At 37.8% G+C, this 19,067-nt stretch overlaps 2 protein-coding genes across 9 annotated transcripts in view; both read left to right on the top strand.

Annotated features, from left to right (window-relative positions):
- Window positions 1-12,887, top strand: part of LOC121234206 (protein RRNAD1) — a 52,238-nt gene extending 39,351 nt beyond the window's left edge. For 2 of the 5 annotated variants that reach the window (XM_041130052.1, XM_041130054.1), the window contains exons 9-12: window positions 427-616; window positions 938-1,143; window positions 2,788-3,024; window positions 12,614-12,671. In XM_041130052.1, the coding sequence (XP_040985986.1) occupies window positions 427-616; window positions 938-1,143; window positions 2,788-2,982 (591 nt within the window). In that variant the 3' untranslated portion in view covers window positions 2,983-3,024; window positions 12,614-12,671. Of the gene's footprint in view, window positions 1-426; window positions 617-937; window positions 1,144-2,787; window positions 3,025-12,613 lie in introns of those variants that run through there. The other 3 variants (XM_041130053.1, XM_041130051.1, XM_041130055.1) reach the window with 3 other exon arrangements.
- Window positions 12,888-16,635: 3,748 nt separating this feature from the next.
- The window catches only part of LOC121234642 (DNA repair protein recA homolog 1, chloroplastic), a 29,527-nt gene continuing 27,095 nt past the window's right edge, over window positions 16,636-19,067 (top strand). For 2 of the 4 annotated variants that reach the window (XM_041130669.1, XM_041130667.1), the window contains exon 1: window positions 16,637-16,998. In XM_041130669.1, coding sequence (XP_040986603.1) covers window positions 16,762-16,998 — 237 coding nt within the window. In that variant the 5' untranslated portion in view covers window positions 16,637-16,761. Of the gene's footprint in view, window positions 16,999-19,067 lie in introns of all 4 variants that reach the window. The other 2 variants (XM_041130668.1, XM_041130666.1) reach the window with 2 other exon arrangements.

Below are 19,067 nucleotides of genomic sequence, written 5' to 3'. Positions count from 1 at the left end.
AATATACGTGGAAGTCACTCAATCCATGGTGCAAGAGATCATAGGCCAGTGGCCAAATCCCAGCCCTTGGGGACTAGGGTCGGGCGTTACATTTCAAGTTATTTGGAATAACTGTCTTGTTAACTTGATCTTTCCATTTGTACTTCTTGTGTTGCACTAGAAACCTTTAGCAGTCTTGATTTTTTTATGATCTATATTGTATTTCTTGGAATTTATGTGAATGCCCTTATTTTGCTGGCAGAAGTCTCCTATTTTGTGGAATTTTTATAAGAATATATTTTCAAAATGGTGTCACAAGCTTTCATTAAAAAAGAGTAAGGCAAATCCATCTGCTGCTTTATTTATGTGACTCTATTTTCAGAACAGTACATTTTAGGTATGTACATTTTACTGAAAATTATATTTTGTCGATCTTTCCTCCTGAAGGTTCTTTCTAAATATTATCCAGAAGTCATGGAAACAAGCCCTTCTATTGGTCGTCAAGGAAAGGCTTTGCGTCGCAGACAGCAGAGGAAAGTGGAAGCTCCATTGCATCATAAAGAAGTTGCATGTCCACATTTTCATCCAAACCAGAAAGGAAGTTTCCCTAACATAGACCCCAATGAACCTGAAACAGGTAAATGAAAGTTCAGTGTAGTTAATATAGGTTTACCAGAAATCCAGTAGAAATAGATCACCCTCCCATGCTTTCTGTTTCACCCCTACTCCATCGGGGGGAATAACTTAGAACAGAAAAAATAAAATAAAATTATATGACAAGAAGAGAAGCTTGAACTGATTAGCTTAGCAAAAACCTTATCAGCAGCATAGTTATATAAGAAATGAATTCTCAAACAGCTTGGTTGCAATTTATGGGTGTGTCATGCTTGAAATGCTTATAGCTCAGGTTATTTACTGTGTTGATGGGTAGCATCTACATACTTAAAATATGCTGCAGATGAAACATCACTCTTGGCAACAGACAAAGATGCCTTATTGAATGGAATTTCATCCTGTGAGAGTACAAGATGTGAAGGGCCTAAATCTGTTGACAAATATAAACATTTTGAGAAGTTCACCCGGTCTGGATTATGTCGTCTTGGTCTCAAACCTTTGGAGAGGATAAATTTTCATGAAATATGGAAGGAAGCAGAGCCATTCACTGTACGTTACTGATCCCTAGTATTTGCTATTGCATTTACATAACATTCTGACAACCGATCTAAAAATTGGGATGCATCTATTTTGGAAAGTATATAATTTCAGTCTTGTTTGTAACATTTGTATGCATCCTGTATCGATACAATAGATTGGTATATCACTTTCAAAGTTGTACTGGCATGCATACGTGATGCCTATGACTAGATTGGGATTGTAGTCTTATTTTTATTACTCTCCTGTCATTTAATTGTTTGGGGAGATTGGGTTATGCCTAGGATGGTGTTTGAGCACTTGGCTTGTTGGAAGGAACACTTTGGAAATTATGCGAGTGGATAGATTTAGAAGGAGATTATAAGGTGGTTCCTTCCATTATGCGTTGCATTTGGAGAGGGGGATGCTCAAAACTTTTGAGGGTTGAGTTACCTTCATTGAGGTTGAAGCACCTTTCTTTTACCTTAATTTTTATGTGCATACTTTAAAAAAAAATTATGTGCATAGCATAAAATACTTCATTGGAAGGGCCATGAGAAATCTTGAGAAATCTATTTGACCTCCATGCTTCAGTATCTTGCTGCTTTTTTTGCTTCTTATGCAGTATCTCTACATCTCTTTAGTACAGCTGTTACTAATCGTTTCCCTTTGTACTTTCCTTGAGTTTCTTGAACACTTCAATTCTTATAGTTAAGAGTATTCTTTTATTTATTATTATTATTTTTTTTTTTTTTTTTTAATTTTTATGTGCACACTTCAATTTTTTTACTCTTGCAAGTCATCCAAGCACACGGGTTTACTCCTTGTTTTTCAGTTTTTTCAAATACATGTCTACTTATATATATATATATATATATATACATATATATAATATTGAAACAGAAGCTTTTCCATCATTCTAAAGGAGGGAGAAAAAAGAGGAAAGGAAAGAAAAAATTCAGAAAAAGGGGGGAAAAGGACCCTCCAAAATGTATGGATGTAAAATTTTCTTGTAAGTTTGTGAAACTTTTGAGAAGACTTCTAAAGATGGGTTTTATGAAGATTTATAAAAGTGATGGGACCCATTAAAAATATATTTGGATGGAGGAAGATTTTATAGATGTTTTTATCGGGATTTAAAAGGTGGTGGGCCCATTAATTTGGGGCATTTTTTTTTTAGTTTTGTGGTAGATTTTTTAAAGGGAGGTAAGAAGTTTTGATAATTGATATTTTTTTGGTGTAGAGATCTTTGGATTGCAAGTTGGGAAATTTTGAGAAACGTTTTGTTCCCATACATGACCATGCATCTTGCATTAGATTTTCTAGATAAGTATTCAATAGAATAATTGTTTTATAACTTTTGAGGTTTGTGTTATTAGTAATACTCTCACAATTTGTAGTCTATGCTTTGCCATCTTTTCGAAAACCTTATATGCTTGGAACTGATGTCAACTATCATAACATGAACAGGATATTGCATTCTCTTATAAACCGCAAATCTTTGTGTAAGATTTGATTGTTGAAAATCATTGCACTTTGATTTCTTGGATTGTGGGATCCGGTTGCACAACAGTCATTAGGCTACTCTTTTTAAAGGTTTCATTACATTAATTGGGTGCAAATGCCTTATTGAGCCTATTCTGGGCAAGCACTGATTTATTTACCAATGGCATACAGGAATTTATAGGACCTTACTGGTCCCTTAGAGCTGCTTTGGGGCCTCTTTTGGAAACTTTTCTTCTGCTTGATCGATTATTGTTCCTCCAGGAGCAAGGCCATTCAGTTGAGGTTATGATGATACCTATTTTTGATCCAGAGGTATCCCCAAGAAATGTTGCTATAATTGCAAGAAAGAATTTGCCACAAATATGATAACTTAGCCAAAAGAGGGGAAAAAACCTGCAATATTAACAGGTAACATTTAAGCGCCCCCCCCCCCCCCCCCCCCCCCCCCCCCCCCCAAAAAAAAAAAAAACCTGTCTCTCTTGTTTGTTTGTGTATTTCTCGGAAATGTTTTTGTTCTCCTGTCTTCCTTAATTCTTCAGCAGGCACACCTGTTGTCACACCCTAAGCCCTATATCTTAGGGTTAGGACTGCATTTTTAGATTTAGGACGTCAGGCCTATAATTTTGTTCAAGTCTCTTTGATGTAGTATATTGGGTTGGTGAATGGATTTGATATTTCAGCAACAGGATCTGAACCATTCAGTGTTAGTCCTCAAGACTTGCCTAATCGTCCCTAGCACACTGTCTTCTAGGCATTTGGAACCCCAACAACGTAGGAAACCACCTTCAACTCTCTCCCACTATGACCAAGCCATCCACTCTGCTTATCTGATGCCAAGCGTCCTTTCCTCCCCTTTAAAAACAACCCTTCATGCGCAAAGCTCTCCATCTGTTCTTCTCTCTCTCTCTCTCTCTCTTTGTGTGAAGCTTTTGTTGTTTCTCCCTCTACCCCCTGTCTCATTCATTCTCGCTGTGAGCAAAGGTCAGCTCTCAAGCTTACGTCCAACTCTCTGCACATGAAAACCTGTCTTACCCTTGCTGCATTGGCAATAACAATTGAAGCTTTGTGCACACTAATGAGACCAACGCAAGCTCGAACTCATGGCATACCTTTGAACTGACAAACCCAGGTGAGTTTTCTTCCTCAAGCTTTCCCGCTCTCTTGCTCTCTCTGTATTTGTCTCACTTTGTCTCACACGGCCCTCTCTCTGTGCAATGCTGATGGTGAGTCCGTTGACCAGCCACCAGTTGGACAGGCCAGCTAGCACACAACCTGTAACGCCCCAATGGAAGGCCCAAACCACATGGTCTATACTCCAAAATGGCTAGTTATTGATACAATTGGAGCCCTATTGGAACCTTAAAAAGAGCAAGAACTTTTCATTCCTAAGCAATGTGGGATCTTATTCACCACCTACCCTTATCCTTATCATATGGGGTATCACAATCTACACCCCTTAAATTCCTGACGTTTTCGTCGGGCTTGTCCGTTGTAGGTGGCACAGCTCAAGTCTCACATTTCTGGTTTGATAAGCTCTGATACCATTTGAGATCACAGGTACCCCACTCTTTTTCTCCTTGAAAGCTTTTTATTTTTAGTTGAGTCGAGATTAATCATACTTGCATGGAACTTTTCTAATGGTATAGCTTAGAATATTGAAGTTTGGTTGAAAGTAGATTTTTTGAGGATTCGGAATTTGTGAATTGAAGTTATTCAGGACTTAAGTTTAGAACTTTTGATTGTACTATATTCGGAGCTTTTAAATATTATTTTGGGAGTTATCTATTAGTTATTTGTGACATTTAGCTAAGAAAAAAATATGTACGGACTGGTAAAATGTCGATGTTAGTTCTTTTCCGATGTATGTGATTGAGATACAATGTTTTTAGGGCTATAAGTTCTTAGAGTGCGCAGCGGAAGTGTGGCTTTGGTGATGTGATAATTTGAGAGCCTATTTCGCTATTTGTATAGGATTCATGGATTATGTGGAGAGTTCGGAATTGTTTTAGGTTTTTAATTGTATTGTTGAGGTTTATAGTTTAGATATGATCTTTCAAAGTACAATACAATATGCGCAAATAAGTGTGAAGGATTAAATATTTGGACTTTGCTTTAGGTGTAGCAAATTTTGAGGATGAAATTTTTTTAAGGGGGGAATGATGTAACACCCGGGTACAACAAGAAGTTGTTTTCTAAAAGTCTTGTTTTTGGATTTATACGTATGAATAGCCCAGTTAATTTTTTCAAGTATTTTTTTTATAGACTACGGGCCTAAAATCTTTATTTTGGTGGATTATGATTTTATTGGGCTTAATAATTAGGTTTTTTTTCTAAAGGGCCAAGGTGAGAATTGAGCCAAGAATTTTCTAGAACAAGTTGGATTATTTTTAAAAATTGAATCGAGACCCATATTATTTTTAGAAATTGAGTCGAGACCCATAACTCATGAAAAAGCCCAAGACCCAAGCCCACACCCGTTTGTTTTAAACCATGAAAACCAACTATCAGTTTGTGATCAATCTCGCCGCCACGCACATTTCCACTCCCATGCACGTCTCTTTTTATCTAGGTTTTATATTGGGTTCTAAATCGCTTTATTATAATAAGCTCACCCCTCCATGAAACCAAAACCCTAAGCCACGCACCCCTTTGAAGCCATCCCTTCCATGCACACAACCCTTGCGTGTCCGTCCACCAGGAAAATCTAACTATGCACCGCTGCCTCTCCATGTTCTCGGCTCAACCCTCGTTCAGTATTGCGTCGTGTGCCACCTCCACTTGACCACCACGGAAGCTCCAGCTCTCCCTCTCCCCGTCGTCACTGGCCACTGCCCAGCTATTGTAAAATCGCAAGTCCTCTATTTTTACAACCCAAAAATAGAGCAAACAGTTGCTCCTCCAAGCACGACAAATAGCCACTACAAACCCTTCCTGGCGTCCCCACCAAAAGTGCAGGCCACCTCTTGGGGCCATTCCGAGAGCATCCCATCGCAAGCCACTGGATGCAAGGTGTTGGTAGCGCGTAATACCATAGGTCTTCACGTGAGAGCAATCCAATCCGCTCAATTGTACTCCTCACCACCATAGCACAACAGAAAGCCACTACTCCCACCTTGAGCCACTGCAACCGTCCTCCACCAAGAGCTCCTTCCACCTCACGCCACCTTAGTTTAGCTACCTCATGGTAATCTCCCTTTCTATTTCTCACTCGCGCATCTCTCACTCTCCGTTCTCTGTTTCTCGCTCATTACTCTCTCTCTTCCAGTGCACCGTCATAGTAACCACTGCCGCCCACCACACCAAACTCCATCGCAGCTCCACTCTACGATGAACCTACATCGCGTACATAGCCTCTGTTTTTATTCAAAGAATTTGGTTTTCACGTGAGTGTAATTGCATGCTTCTAAGCCGTATTTTACACTAATATCGTTAATTACTTTTTTTTACCCTTTGAACTGCAAGTTGTGTTAATGTTGTTACAGAGATGCTTTCTATACCTAGATAGTATAGCAAATAAATAGATAACGTGTATAGTAAATAGACTCTTTGTGTACAGTAAATAGACTTAACGTGTAAATAGCAGTTAACGTGTATAGTAAGACCAGCAGCAATTAAGCGCTGAAATCAGTGCTCGGTTGTAACCATTTTCTATATAAATGAAGGAAAACAATGGAAATAGGTATTCAGACCAATATTGACATGGTATCAGAGCCCCTACTCTGCTATTCATCTCCTTGGTTTTAATCACTCGTGTGTGACAGGAAGAAATTTTTTTCTTCTTGCTCTTGGTGTGTCGGCACTTTCTGTGGTCACCGACTTTGTGGGTTTCTTGTTTTGTGGCTGTCGACGTATTGTTCTGGGTGCAGCATACGCCTCTGAGTTGCGCATCCTTTTTCTTTTAGTGTTTTTCTCGTCGTGGCTGGGTAGTAAGGTGTCCATCGGCTTCCTCTGTGGCAGTCGACCTTCTCTGTGGAGGTGTTTGGCGTTTTCTGTGGTGGTTGACTGGTGTTCGACCCTCTCTGTGGTGGTCGTTGCTATGTTTTTGGGCAGTTATTCTCTCTTTCGGTGCTTACTTTGTGGTGGTTGGGTTGATGTGGGCACGTCGGCTCTCTCTGTGGCAGACGGGAAGTTCTTTGGAACTTCTATCGACGTCGGTGCTTGGTGCACACTCGTCTCCGTGTGAACTTGGCATTTTTGTTTGCCGATTATTTTCAGCTGGGCAGATATCATTTTTGGGCCCTCTTATTGTGTTACTTGGGCCTAATCATTCTGTGTCCGTGGGCTTAATCATTATGTGTCCGTGAGCTTTTATTATTTGCATTGCATGTTTGGGCCTCTTTTTCACTTGGAGTTGGAATTGATTTACGTTGGGCTTGCTGTTATTTTTCTTCTTACTACTTGGGCTGATTTTGTTTTACAAAACTTTCATCATGTCTATGGAAAATACTATTATTCGTTTTACTGGAAAGAATTTTCCTACGTGGGAATTTCAATTTAAAATGTTCTTGAAAGGGAAAGAATTGTCAAATCATATTGATAGTTCTGTTCGAGTTCCCACTGATGAAAAGGAATTTGCCCAATGGGAGGTCAAGGATGCTAAGGTGATCTCTTGGCTATTGGGAACGATTGAGCCCCATCTTATCACCACTCTTCGGTGTTTCACTACGGCTCAAGCTATGTGGGCCTATCTGCATCGTATTTATCACCAAGACCACAATGCTCGAAAATTCCAATTGGAATTGGAAATTAGCAATTACATTCAAGGTAATTTGACCATTGAGCAATTTTATTCTGGTTTTATTAATATTTGGAGCGAGTATTCTGCTATTGTTCATGTTAAGGTTCCCACTGTGGCCCTCGCGACTCTTCAAGCGGTTCATGCTGAGAGTCAACGCGATCAATTTTTGATGAAGCTTCGACCTGAATTTGAGCCTGTTCGAGCCAGTTTATTGAACCGTAATCTGGTTCCTTCTTTGGATATTTGCTTCGGAGATTTATTGCGTGAAGAACAGCGATTATCCACTCAGATGGGTATGACTTCTGAGAAGGCCTTTTCTAAGACTGTGAATGTCGCCTATGCAGCACAAGGGAGAGGGAGGAACAAGTTGCAGTGTTTCAGCTGCAAGGAGTTCGGTCACATTGCTCGCAACTGTCCGAAGAAAGTTTGTAACTACTGCAAGAAAGAGGGACATCTCATCAAAGACTGTCGTGTGCGGCCTCAGAATCGCCAATCCCAAGCTTTTCAGGCTGCTGTACAGTCTTCTTCATCTTTTGCGCCACCTACTATAAGCCATGATTCATCTGTTCTCACACCAGCAATGGTCCAACAGATGATTGTGTCTGCTTTTACGGCCTTAGGCTTGCAAGGTACGGGTACTAACTCAACTTCTTGGATTGTTGATTCGGGCGCTTCTAATCATATGACTGGTAATACGACGGGTCTCCATGGTGTTTGTAAGTATAGAGGCACGCAAAATATTCAGATTGCTGATGGCAGTACTCTTCCTATTACTGCTGTTGGTATTTTGGGCTCTTTATTTCGCGATGTTTTTGTCTCTCCTGGATTGTCTACCAATTTGATTTCTGTTGGACAATTGGTAGATAATAATTGTGATGTTCACTTTTCTTGTGGTGGTTGTCTTGTGCAGGATCAGGTGTCGGGGACGGTGATCGCGAAGGGGCCTAAAATAGGACGTTTATTTTCCTTACAGTTTTCTATTCCTAATGTTGTTTCTCTTGCTTGTACGGCTACTGTTAATACTAATGAAGTCTGGCATAAGAAATTAGGTCATCCTAATTCTGTTGTCTTGACTCATCTTATGAAACATGGTTTTTTACGCAATAAAGATTCATTTTCTTCTTCCCTTGTATCTTTTGATTGTGCTACTTGTCGTCTTGGTAAAAGTAAAACTTTACATTTTCCTGCTTCTAACTGTTTTGAGATCGTGCATATTGACGTTTGGGGTGTGAGTCCTGTTATTTCTCATGGTCAGTATTGTTATTTTGTGACGTTTATCGATGATTATAGTCGATTCACCTGGATATATTTTCTCCGTTCTAAAGCTGACGTGTTTTCTATCTTTCAAAATTTTGTTGCGCTTGTTGAGACACAATTCAGTACTTGTATCAAAACTTTACGCTCCGACTCAGGGGGAGAGTACATGTCTCATTCTTTTCAAACTTTTCTTTAGCAAAAGGGGATTATTTCCCAGCATTCTTGTCTTTATACTCCTCAACAAAATGGAATCGCTGAGCGTAAAAATCGTCATCTCTTAGATGTCGTTCGTACTCTGTTGATTGATTCTTCCGTACCTTCTAAGTTATGGGTAGAAGCTTTATCTACTGCTGTCTATTTGATCAATCGTTTGCCTACTACTACTCTAGATTATGATTCTCCATATTTTTTATTATTTGGCATATCTCCTGAGTATCAGTCCTTTCATACCTTTGGGTGTGTTTGTTTTGTTCATCTGCCACCTGTTGAGCGTCACAAGCTTGCTGCACAGTCTATCATGTGTGCCTTTATGGGATATAGTTCTACTCAGAAAGGATTTGTTTGTTATGATGCTCATGCAAATAAATCTCGAATCTTACGGAATGTGATTTTCCTCGAAAATCAATATTTCTTTCGGTCTCAGGTTATTTCTGATCCTCCTATTACTCTTCTTCCCGCTTTTGATGATGTGTCTTCTTCTATTAAGCGATTTCAACCAGGTATGGTGTATCATCGACGTCTTTCCCATTCTTCAACGCCCCTTCTAGACACTGATCCGTCATTTGATTCTGTAGTTCCTATACCTCGGCAGTCCACCCGGGTTACACATCCACCAGATACGTATGATTTTCCTCACATTTCGCTTACTGCCACTCTCGACATTATTTCTGTTCCTCACTCTTATACCCAGGCATCCACCCAAGCGTGTTGGCAGCAAGCCATGCAAGAGGAAATCCAAGCTCTTCAAGACAATCACACTTGGGACTTTATAATTTGTCCCTCTGATGTCAAACCTATTGGTTGTAAATGGGTGTACTCAATCAAGTTTCGAGCTGACGGGTCACTGGACAGATATAAGGCCCGTCTCGTGGTTCTTGGGAACCGACATGAGTATGGTATTGATTATGAAGAAGCATTTGCACCTGTTGCCAAAATGACTACTGTGCGGACTATCTTGGCACTTGCCGCGTCATAAGGGTGGTCTTTCCGACAGATGGATGTGAAGAATGCTTTTCTACATGGAGATTTGAAGGAAGAAATCTATATGTCCCCACCTCCTGGCATATTTGCTACACCTTCCTCAGAGGTTTGTCGGCTACGCCGATCCTTGTATGGACTGAAACAGGCTCCGCGTAAATGGTTTGACAAATTTCGCTCTAATCTGCTTGCATTTCATTTTACTCAGAGTCAGTTTGATTTCTCTTTTTTTCTTCGCAAGACTTCTGCAGGAATAGTATTGCTTCTCGTATATGTCAATGACATTGTGATCACTGGCTCCGATACTGAGTTAATTAAGCAATTACAACAGTATCTCAAGGCCTCTTTTCACATGAAAGATCTTGGTCCCTTGCAGTATTTTCTTGACCTTGAGGTACAGCTTACTCCAACTGGTACGTTGTTATACCAGCACAAATACACGCAGGACGTTATTTAATTGGGTGGTCTCCAATCGGGTAACTCTGTTTTTACTCCCTTAAAGGTAAATCTTAAACTTCGTCAGGAAGAAGGGGAGCTTTTATCAGATCCATCCTTGTATCGGCAGCTTGTTGGGAGTTTGAACTACTTGACGATTACTCGTCCTGACATTTCTTTTGTTGTACAACAAGTTAGTCAATTTATGCAGGCTCTCCGACATCTTCATTTAGCTGCTGTCCGTCGCATTATCCAATATCTAAAGGGCACCTCTACACGCAGGTTGTTCTTTCCTAAAGAATCTTCCTTACAATTGGTGGGGTATAGTGATGCTGATTGGGCCGGATGTGCAGATACTGGTCGCTCTGTTACTGGCTGGTGCATGTTCTTAGGCAATGCACTCATTTCTTGGAAGAGTAAGAAACAAGACAGAGTTTCCAAATCCTTTACTGAGTCTGAGTATCGTGCTATGTCTTCCACATGCTCTGAAATCACATGGCTCCGTGAGTTATTAGGTAAACTTGGTTTTTCTCAGCTACATCCCACTCCTCTTCATGCTGATAATACAAGTGCTATTCAGATCGCCGCTATTCCTGTCTTCCATGAGCGTACGAAGCATATCGAAGTCGATTGTCATTCTATACGTGAATCCTTTGACAAACATGTGATTACACTCCCTCACATTTCCAGTGAACGTCAAACTGCAGACATATTCACTAAAACTCGTTCTCGGCACCGGCATCAGTTCTTCGTTGACAAATTGATGCTTCTTGATCCACCAGAATCAATTTGAGGGGGGATGTTACATAGATGCTTTCTATATCTAGATAGTATAGCAGATAAATAGATAACGTGTACAGTAAATAGACTCTTTGTGTACAGTAAATAGACTTAACGTGTATAGTAAGACCAGCAACAATTAAGCACTGGAATCAGTGCTCGGTTGTAATCATTTTCTATATAAATGAAGGAAAACAATGGAAAGAGGTATTCAGACCAATATTGACAAATGTGTTTTAAAATTTTTAATATGTGTTAATAAACTTTATTTTAATTATGATTGCAGAAATCATTTAAGTAATTTAACATGTTTTTAAGTAAAGATTTATTTTAAAAGTAAACGATAATGGTGTAATGTTATTTTTAAACTTTAGATATGATTTAGTCTATTAAAAAATAGTTATGGTTTATTTTAAAATATTTTGGAATAATTATATTATTTACTATTAAACTTTATAGTTTGTTTTCAATAATACATAAGTTAGGTTTTAATATTTTAGTCAGAGACATTAAGTGAATATTAATGAATTTGGGAAGTGGTGGTATTTTTAGGATTAAGAGAATTTTAGACATTTAGGAAAAACATGCTATTTTAGTATTTCAGGTTTAAGAATCGAAATACTTGCTCAATTGAAATTTATGGGAGTTACATGACAATTTTATAGGTGACGATGATTTTCGTTCAGTATTGTTGTGGAGAATTTCTGATAAGTTAAGAAGTCCAGGTAAGTAGGGTTCCTATACTAGATTTTGCATAAAAATAAAATGGGTTTATGTTGATTTTTTAAAAGTATGCATGTTTTTTTATGAAATGAAATTTGAACTATCTCAGTTATTTGTTCTGCATTACTCATGAGATTCTATTTAAGAATAAAGTATTTTTTCTGGCATGACTGGTGTAGACATGAGTTATTTTGGTATTTTGTTTCTGAACTGTGCAAAAGAGAGCGAATATGAAATTTTGTGCATAAATTATTTTTTTGTGATCTGATTTTTTGATTTTGTTCTGTTCTGAAAATAGTCTGTACTCTGATATGATATGATATGATTTCTGAAAACCTTTGGCATAACATTCTGTTTTTATTTTTGTTCTGTTCTGACCTTACCACGGGTGTAAAACTGTGGCCTTTGTTCGGGTTGATACCAATTTTTCTGTTTTCGGTACACCCACTTTGGAAGTAAAGTGGCTTTTTGCATAGTTTTTCATGTGTGCACACTCAGGGCTTCAAGGATAATAAGGGAAAGATTCACATTTTGTTTCTGCTCGGTTGGTCGTTGGGGTTTGCACAACCCTACCACGAGGGTTAAACATAATCTCTGTTTTGATATGATAAGATAAGATGTGATGTTTCAATTTATACTATGCCAAAGGGATTTTAATTATGAATATTTTTGAACTTTCGTTATGATATTTTTGATAATATGTTCTGACTCTGCATTCTGAAAACAAATATTCTGATTTTGCATTATGAAAGAAAGTATTTTGTTATGCTTTCTGAACTTTATAAATGTTCATGTTTACATACTGGTATATGTTCTCTACTTACTGAGTTGTTGATAACTCATCCCTTATTTCCAAATATTTTTCAGATAATTTTGATGATTCAGCTAGAGAACAAGAGTATGAAGTTTTAACAAAATATGATGATCGTAGTGGAATAAGAGTCTAAGGGTACAAGTGCTTATTTGAGAGTCGTAGTTAGTAAATTAATTTATTTTCGGTATTTTATTTTGATAAGTTAAGGATATTTTCGAATTTTTTGTAAGTTTTTAATTTATGTTATTGAGAATTTCTTTGTTGTCCCAACGAAGGAACATGGATATTTGGATTGAGTAAATGAATTAATATTTAATAGAGTTTTCTGAATTTTATAGTTGTGATATTGAAATTGATATTAAATAATAAGAGGTAACTCTGAAGACCTTCGGGATCAGAGCGTTACACAACCTGTCTCCAACCCTTCTCCATCTCGTTGAACATAGCTCCTGCGCCATTAAGCCACTCCACTCCCCACCACACTTGGACACTGCCCATGCCGATAAACCACGCCAATTTTCTCTAGGTGACTAGGCTTATAAACTTTCAAACGGTACAACTCTTCCTCCCTAGATTATGCATGTATGTATGTACGACAAATCCTGTATGAACATGTTCTTTTCTAAACAAAAGTCGTATGTTGTTATGATGCTTACTGTTCGAAGTGGTTACTTACCATTGTTTCATATGTTAATCGACCCAAGTGAACAATATTATGATGAGAGGGGACTGCAGGACCAGGCGTAGCTTTTGTAGATGAGGCTGGATCTTGGAACTTTTACAGCTTTCCAAGAGATTTTCAGTTTATGTTTTCGTAATTAGTGAGGAAATTTTGTGAATTAACACTAGACATGAACAATTTGAACTGTTTGTACACTTTATTTAATAAAATTTGCATTGTTTCGGTCTTATGGAATGTTTTATACCTGGCTACTGGAGGCTTTACACCTCCCAACTTGTTCAAAGTAACAAACTGCTCAACACAATTATAGTTTGTCCAGAACTAGATCAAAAACAACGTTCAAGGCATTTTCTGGTTTGAACTTCAGGCTTTTGAACCTTAATAGTGATTCCAATCCCTCATGTTAAATCTTAAAACCTTTATTATCAAAAAAGGGTAAATACAATTTATACACTAATTGCAATTGCTAATGCCAATTTATTACAATTCAACTGCTTATTATTATCATGAAAAAAACACACATCGAAACCGAAAGGCCAATGAAGCTACTCTTTTCGTAACAAAACCTGTGTACTTGTAATCTGTAAATAAATTTACTGATTTGAGTCACCATCCAAAATAATAGATAAATATAATACATATATATATATAGAGAGAGAGAGAGAGAGAGGGAAAATTGATCTAAAATTCGCTAATTAGGGCTGGTTTGGTTATACAAAACTAAATTATTTTATCTCATCTCATATAATCATTATAACTTTTTCAAACTCTCACACAAAATATACTAAACAATTTAACTTTTTCAAATCCTAAAATAAAAATAATATTAAAAATTAAATTATAACAAAATTTTATTCAACTTTTAACAAAACATATCATCTCATCTCATTTAAATTGCATAACTAAACGAAACCTTACTTCTCGAAACATTGGACCCTCTTATAGCCCTGTTCTAACCACCGAGTTTGGTAGGTTTGGCAAGTGGGATGAGACACAAAATTCTTATCTCATCATTACAACTTTTTCAAATTTTCACACAAAATATAATAAATAATTCAACTTTTTCAAATCCTAAAATAATAATATTAAAAAATAATATTTTAAACCTTCATCTAAAATAAAAAATTCTCATCTCACTACCCAAACTCTTAATAGACTAACTACACACTAACTACACTACAAATACAAAGAAGCTCACATTGTCCTTATAATAGTAACCCCCATCTGCTATTTACATACCCACGCTACTAGTATTACAAAAGAGGTTTGCTAGGTACAAGCAATTTGGCACATCAAACTGCATATCAACACTTACATAACTTTTTCTATTGAAAAACAATTTTGAGAGAAGAAGAAAGTCTTTTATCTCACAAAAATCATTTCCGTTTTCAATTTGCACCATTTCATTAAATGGATGCCTTACATTTAATATTGGTGCACAGTTTGGTGAGCGAAATCGCTTGCAAGAAGATTTTTCTATTACAAAATGACATTGTTTCATCCCTAGCTTCCTTGTAATCTGTTGCTTGACAGAACACCGAATTCATCTATCTCACTTACTCCTCTTATACACAACTTCATAGACAGAAAGAAATCCACAAATAAGAAGCTAGGAATGAGTGTAATCCTACAAGCAATACTTGAAGCCATCCGTTAGATGATAGAAATGATGAGACAACAAATGGATTAACAAGAAGCCCAAGGACATGAACAATAGAGAGCTGAGACAAGAAGCTGTTCCTATGAAAAGTTCCTAATCTACAGATACCCTAGTTTCATGGGTACTGAAGGGCCCATTAGGACTAACAAATGGCTGATCGATTTCGACAAGAAGTTTGAGTTAGTGGATGTACAAAGGAGCAGAAAGTTCAATATCCTAGGCATTTGTTACATGGATTGGCCAAAATCTGGTGGGACATGATTACGCCCAAAGAATAATGCGGTAGTTGTAGTACAGCTTTGGGGTGTCAATTCTACAGAGAGACAAATTAAAAGAATTGTAGAAAGAACAAAGAAACTAATGAAAGAGCAACACTTTATCGACAATTAGTTGGTAGTCTCATTTATCTTACTGTCACCAGGTCTGGCATTTCATATGTTGTTCATCTGGTCAATCAATTTATGAACGCGCCTTGATCTGCCCATTTTGCTACTGTTCTTCGAATTTTACGCTATATCAAGGGCACTCTATTTCATGTTCTGCACTTCTCATCACACTTTTTTCTTGAGCTATAGGCCTATTTTGATACATATTGGGCTGGTGATCCCACTAATCGTCACTCCACCACTGGTTATTATTTCTTACTTAGTACTTCTTTGATTTTATGGCGTAGTAAGAAACAGTCATTTGTTGCCCGTTTTAGCACTGAGGTTGAGTATTGTGCCATTGCTAATACAACATCTAAGCTTTTGTGGTTACGTTGGCTTCTGAAAGACATGGGTGTTCCTCAATCAATAAGTTCTTCTATTCACTGACAATCGTAGTGCCATCCAGATTGTGTATAATGATGTATTCCATGAGCGTATCAAACATATTGAGATTGATTTTTACTTCATCCGCCATCATCTTCAGCAGAGTGTCCTCCAGTTATACCTAGTCCCCTTTGAAGATAATCTTGCTGACATTTTTATGAAATCACATCTACCTGGTCGACTTGGTGATCTTGTTTCCAAACTCCAGTTGACTTCATCACCAAGAGTTTGAGTGTAGATGTTAGTGTATATATATGTATATTAGATTATACCTAATATTCTTAGAATATTATGATAATATTCTTAGTTTCTTGTAATTATGTTAGGTTAGAATCTTTCATTCTTCGTTGTATTTTCTTATTTACTTTGGTCATATTAAACTATATATAGGCATACTTTGTATAGTTTTGAATACACATAAATTATACACATATGATTCACCAAAACCCTCTCTATTTTAATACTCATTTTTTAAAATCTAATAAAATATCTTAACACAAACTATTTTACTACTATTCACAAACTATTTTACTACTATTCACAAACTATTTTACTACTATTCACAGATATTTTGAGATATTCTAAATATTCAAACCAGCTATTAATGTCATAATATTATTTCTCCTTGGCGTAACCAATAGTGTTTTTTAAAAAAGGATATATATATGGTATGTGGATTTTCAATAGTCTTACAAATCCCTTATATCACATGGATGTTCCGAGACACGGAGCATCTTTGAGCAGCAGACTACAAAGCCTGCTCAATTCCCTTATCAAAGACATATATGACGGACAAAAAAGAAAAAATATCAAGCACGAGGACCGAGAGCGGCCCAGCATAACCCAACATCTCTTTTTGGGCCGACACACATTTGCCCATAAAGGTGATAGGAAGGGAAGAAAGAGATACCACATCCACCAGACAAGGGTTTAAAACAGACAGACAACTCGTGAACAAACGAAAACTAAAGAAAATCTGCCGATTTAGCAGATGACGGGAGAGAGCATAACGCTGCAATCACAGCAATAGTCGTCTTCGTGACGAAAATGGATTCATTGTTCTTTCAATATCTAAATGCCAACGCTGTCGCTTTAAAAGCATGCCGTTGGCCATCATCAACATCACCCCTCTTGTATCCTTTCCCTCAGAGGAGCTTTAAATCCTGGTCTACACGCATTTTAACTCCAGCCTCCAAGCTTAAGCAACTCAGAATTCGTAGTGAGTTCGATGGAAAAGCAAATGGTGCTCTCTCTGCCGACTTCGACCCCCGCTTCATCGACCGGGTCTGCTTCTCTTTCGTCTCCTTCTTCAAGCTCTTAGTGCAATTTATCTCGTCCCATTCTTTCTTCTGTCGAAGCTTTTGATTTAGTTGGACCGTTTTTGTTGTTGTTCTTTGTGATATAAATTAAATAAAGTTTATCTCTAACACTCTTAACTTTATTATTCATGTCTCCTGACCCTATCGAAACAGCATTAGCAACTTTTGTTTTGTTTTTGGAACTGAAAAGTTGCAATTTTTACTATTTTCGTCTTGCTTTCTTTGCAAGTTAATATGTTTTTCACTACTTTTCGTTGGAATTGTTGACTGACGGAGTAGAAATATTTATTTACGTGCTTCATTTTATCTGTGCGGATACATCGTTGCTGTGTTGTATGGGTGTGCGTGTTGTACGTTGATTGTCAATCTTTCTTGTTAATTCCCAATAACTTTTTGGGATCGCTATTTTACGGCGCACTTTTTTAATTGTATGACTTCCCGTTTCTAATGAGCCGTTTCTCTTGTATACTCGGGCTAAGATTTTGCACTATTCCGTAGAAGTCACCTATCAAAGATTTGTTTTTTTCATCAGTAAACAAATTTTTATTGATCTAAAGAGTAGGCATAAGTCCAAGCATACGGAACATATACAAGAGCAATGCCTAAGCATGCTAGTTTAGTGATACAAGGAATTCATGAAAAGTCAGGCCATGGAAATCAATTACAATTGACCAATGGAGTAAAATATTGAAAAAAAAATTTCTAAGCTCACTCCATCGATCACTCTTGGTCTTCAAAGTTTCTTGCATTCCACTCTCTCCAAATGCACCATCATAGACATATATAGGTATCATCTTCCATATGGATGCAATTTGAGAGTTGTCCCGAATACCTCTCCAAGAAGCTAGAAGGTCACATACCCTTTCCGGCATCACCCAAGCTAATCCCAATCGAGCAAAGATTTCATTCCACAAGGTCATGGCAATCTCACAATGTAGTATGGACTCTTCGCTCTTCTTGCACATATAGCACTAGTCCATAACTATAATACGACGTTTCCTCAAGTTGGCCATTGTAAGAATCTTCCCTAAAGAAGCCGTCTATACAAAAAGTGCTGCCTTTAGAGGTGCCTTTTGTCTTCCATATGCTTTTCCAACCAGCTAATTTCCTCTCCATTTTTACTAGCACATCATCCCACATGGATTTTGATTTGAACGGTGCACCCAACAGGAGGTCAAGATATTTCATGGGCAGCTGAGATATCTTACAATCCAAGATGGACGCCATACTCTCCACATTGGGCACATACCCCATTGGCACTACCTCTAATTTAGCCAAATTCACCTTCAACCCTGACGCGGCTTCGAAGCATAATAGGAGAGTCCTCAAAAATTGAATTTGCTCATGTTTTGCCCCACAAAAGATTAGGGTATCATCAACGAACAATAAATGAGATATGTTGAGTGAACCTGTAAGTGCCTCACCCACTGAGAATCTTGAGAGGAACCTGCCCACCGCGACCCCTGAATCATCTTACTAAAAGCCTATCACAAAAACAAAAAGAAGCGGAGAAAGAGGGTCACATTGTCGCAATCCTCGAGAACTTTTAAAAAAGCATTTTGACGTGCCCTTCACCAATATAGAAAAACAAGCCATAGAGATACAATGATGGATCTATGTACGCCATTTCGTGCCAAAGCCACATCTCTCAAGCATATAAAGTAAGAATCTCCAATTGACATGATCATAAGTTTTCTCCATGTCCAACTTTCATAGGAGCCCTGACTCTCCCGACTTAATTCGATTCTACAAGCATTCATTGGCAATAAGTACCGAGTCAAGGATTTGCTTGCCTTTAACAAAGGCATTTTGAGGCTTCAAAATCATGCTTTCTATCACCTTGCTCAACCCACCCACCAGGCTAATGGGACGATAATCTTTTACCTCTACAACGCCAAGCTTTTTTTTAGACTTTTCTCGAACAGCCCGGTTTCATGAAATTCATGGAAATTCCCCATGATCTTCTTTAAGTACATCTCAACAAGTCTGAAAAAGGCCATGGAGAAGGCATCTGGGTTTGGAGCTTTGTCACCC

Source organism: Juglans microcarpa x Juglans regia, chromosome 6D (genome assembly GCF_004785595.1).
Source record: "Juglans microcarpa x Juglans regia isolate MS1-56 chromosome 6D, Jm3101_v1.0, whole genome shotgun sequence".
In the NCBI taxonomy this organism is placed as follows: Eukaryota; Viridiplantae; Streptophyta; class Magnoliopsida; order Fagales; family Juglandaceae; genus Juglans; species Juglans microcarpa x Juglans regia.
This window is presented reverse-complemented; position numbering and strand designations above follow the sequence as displayed.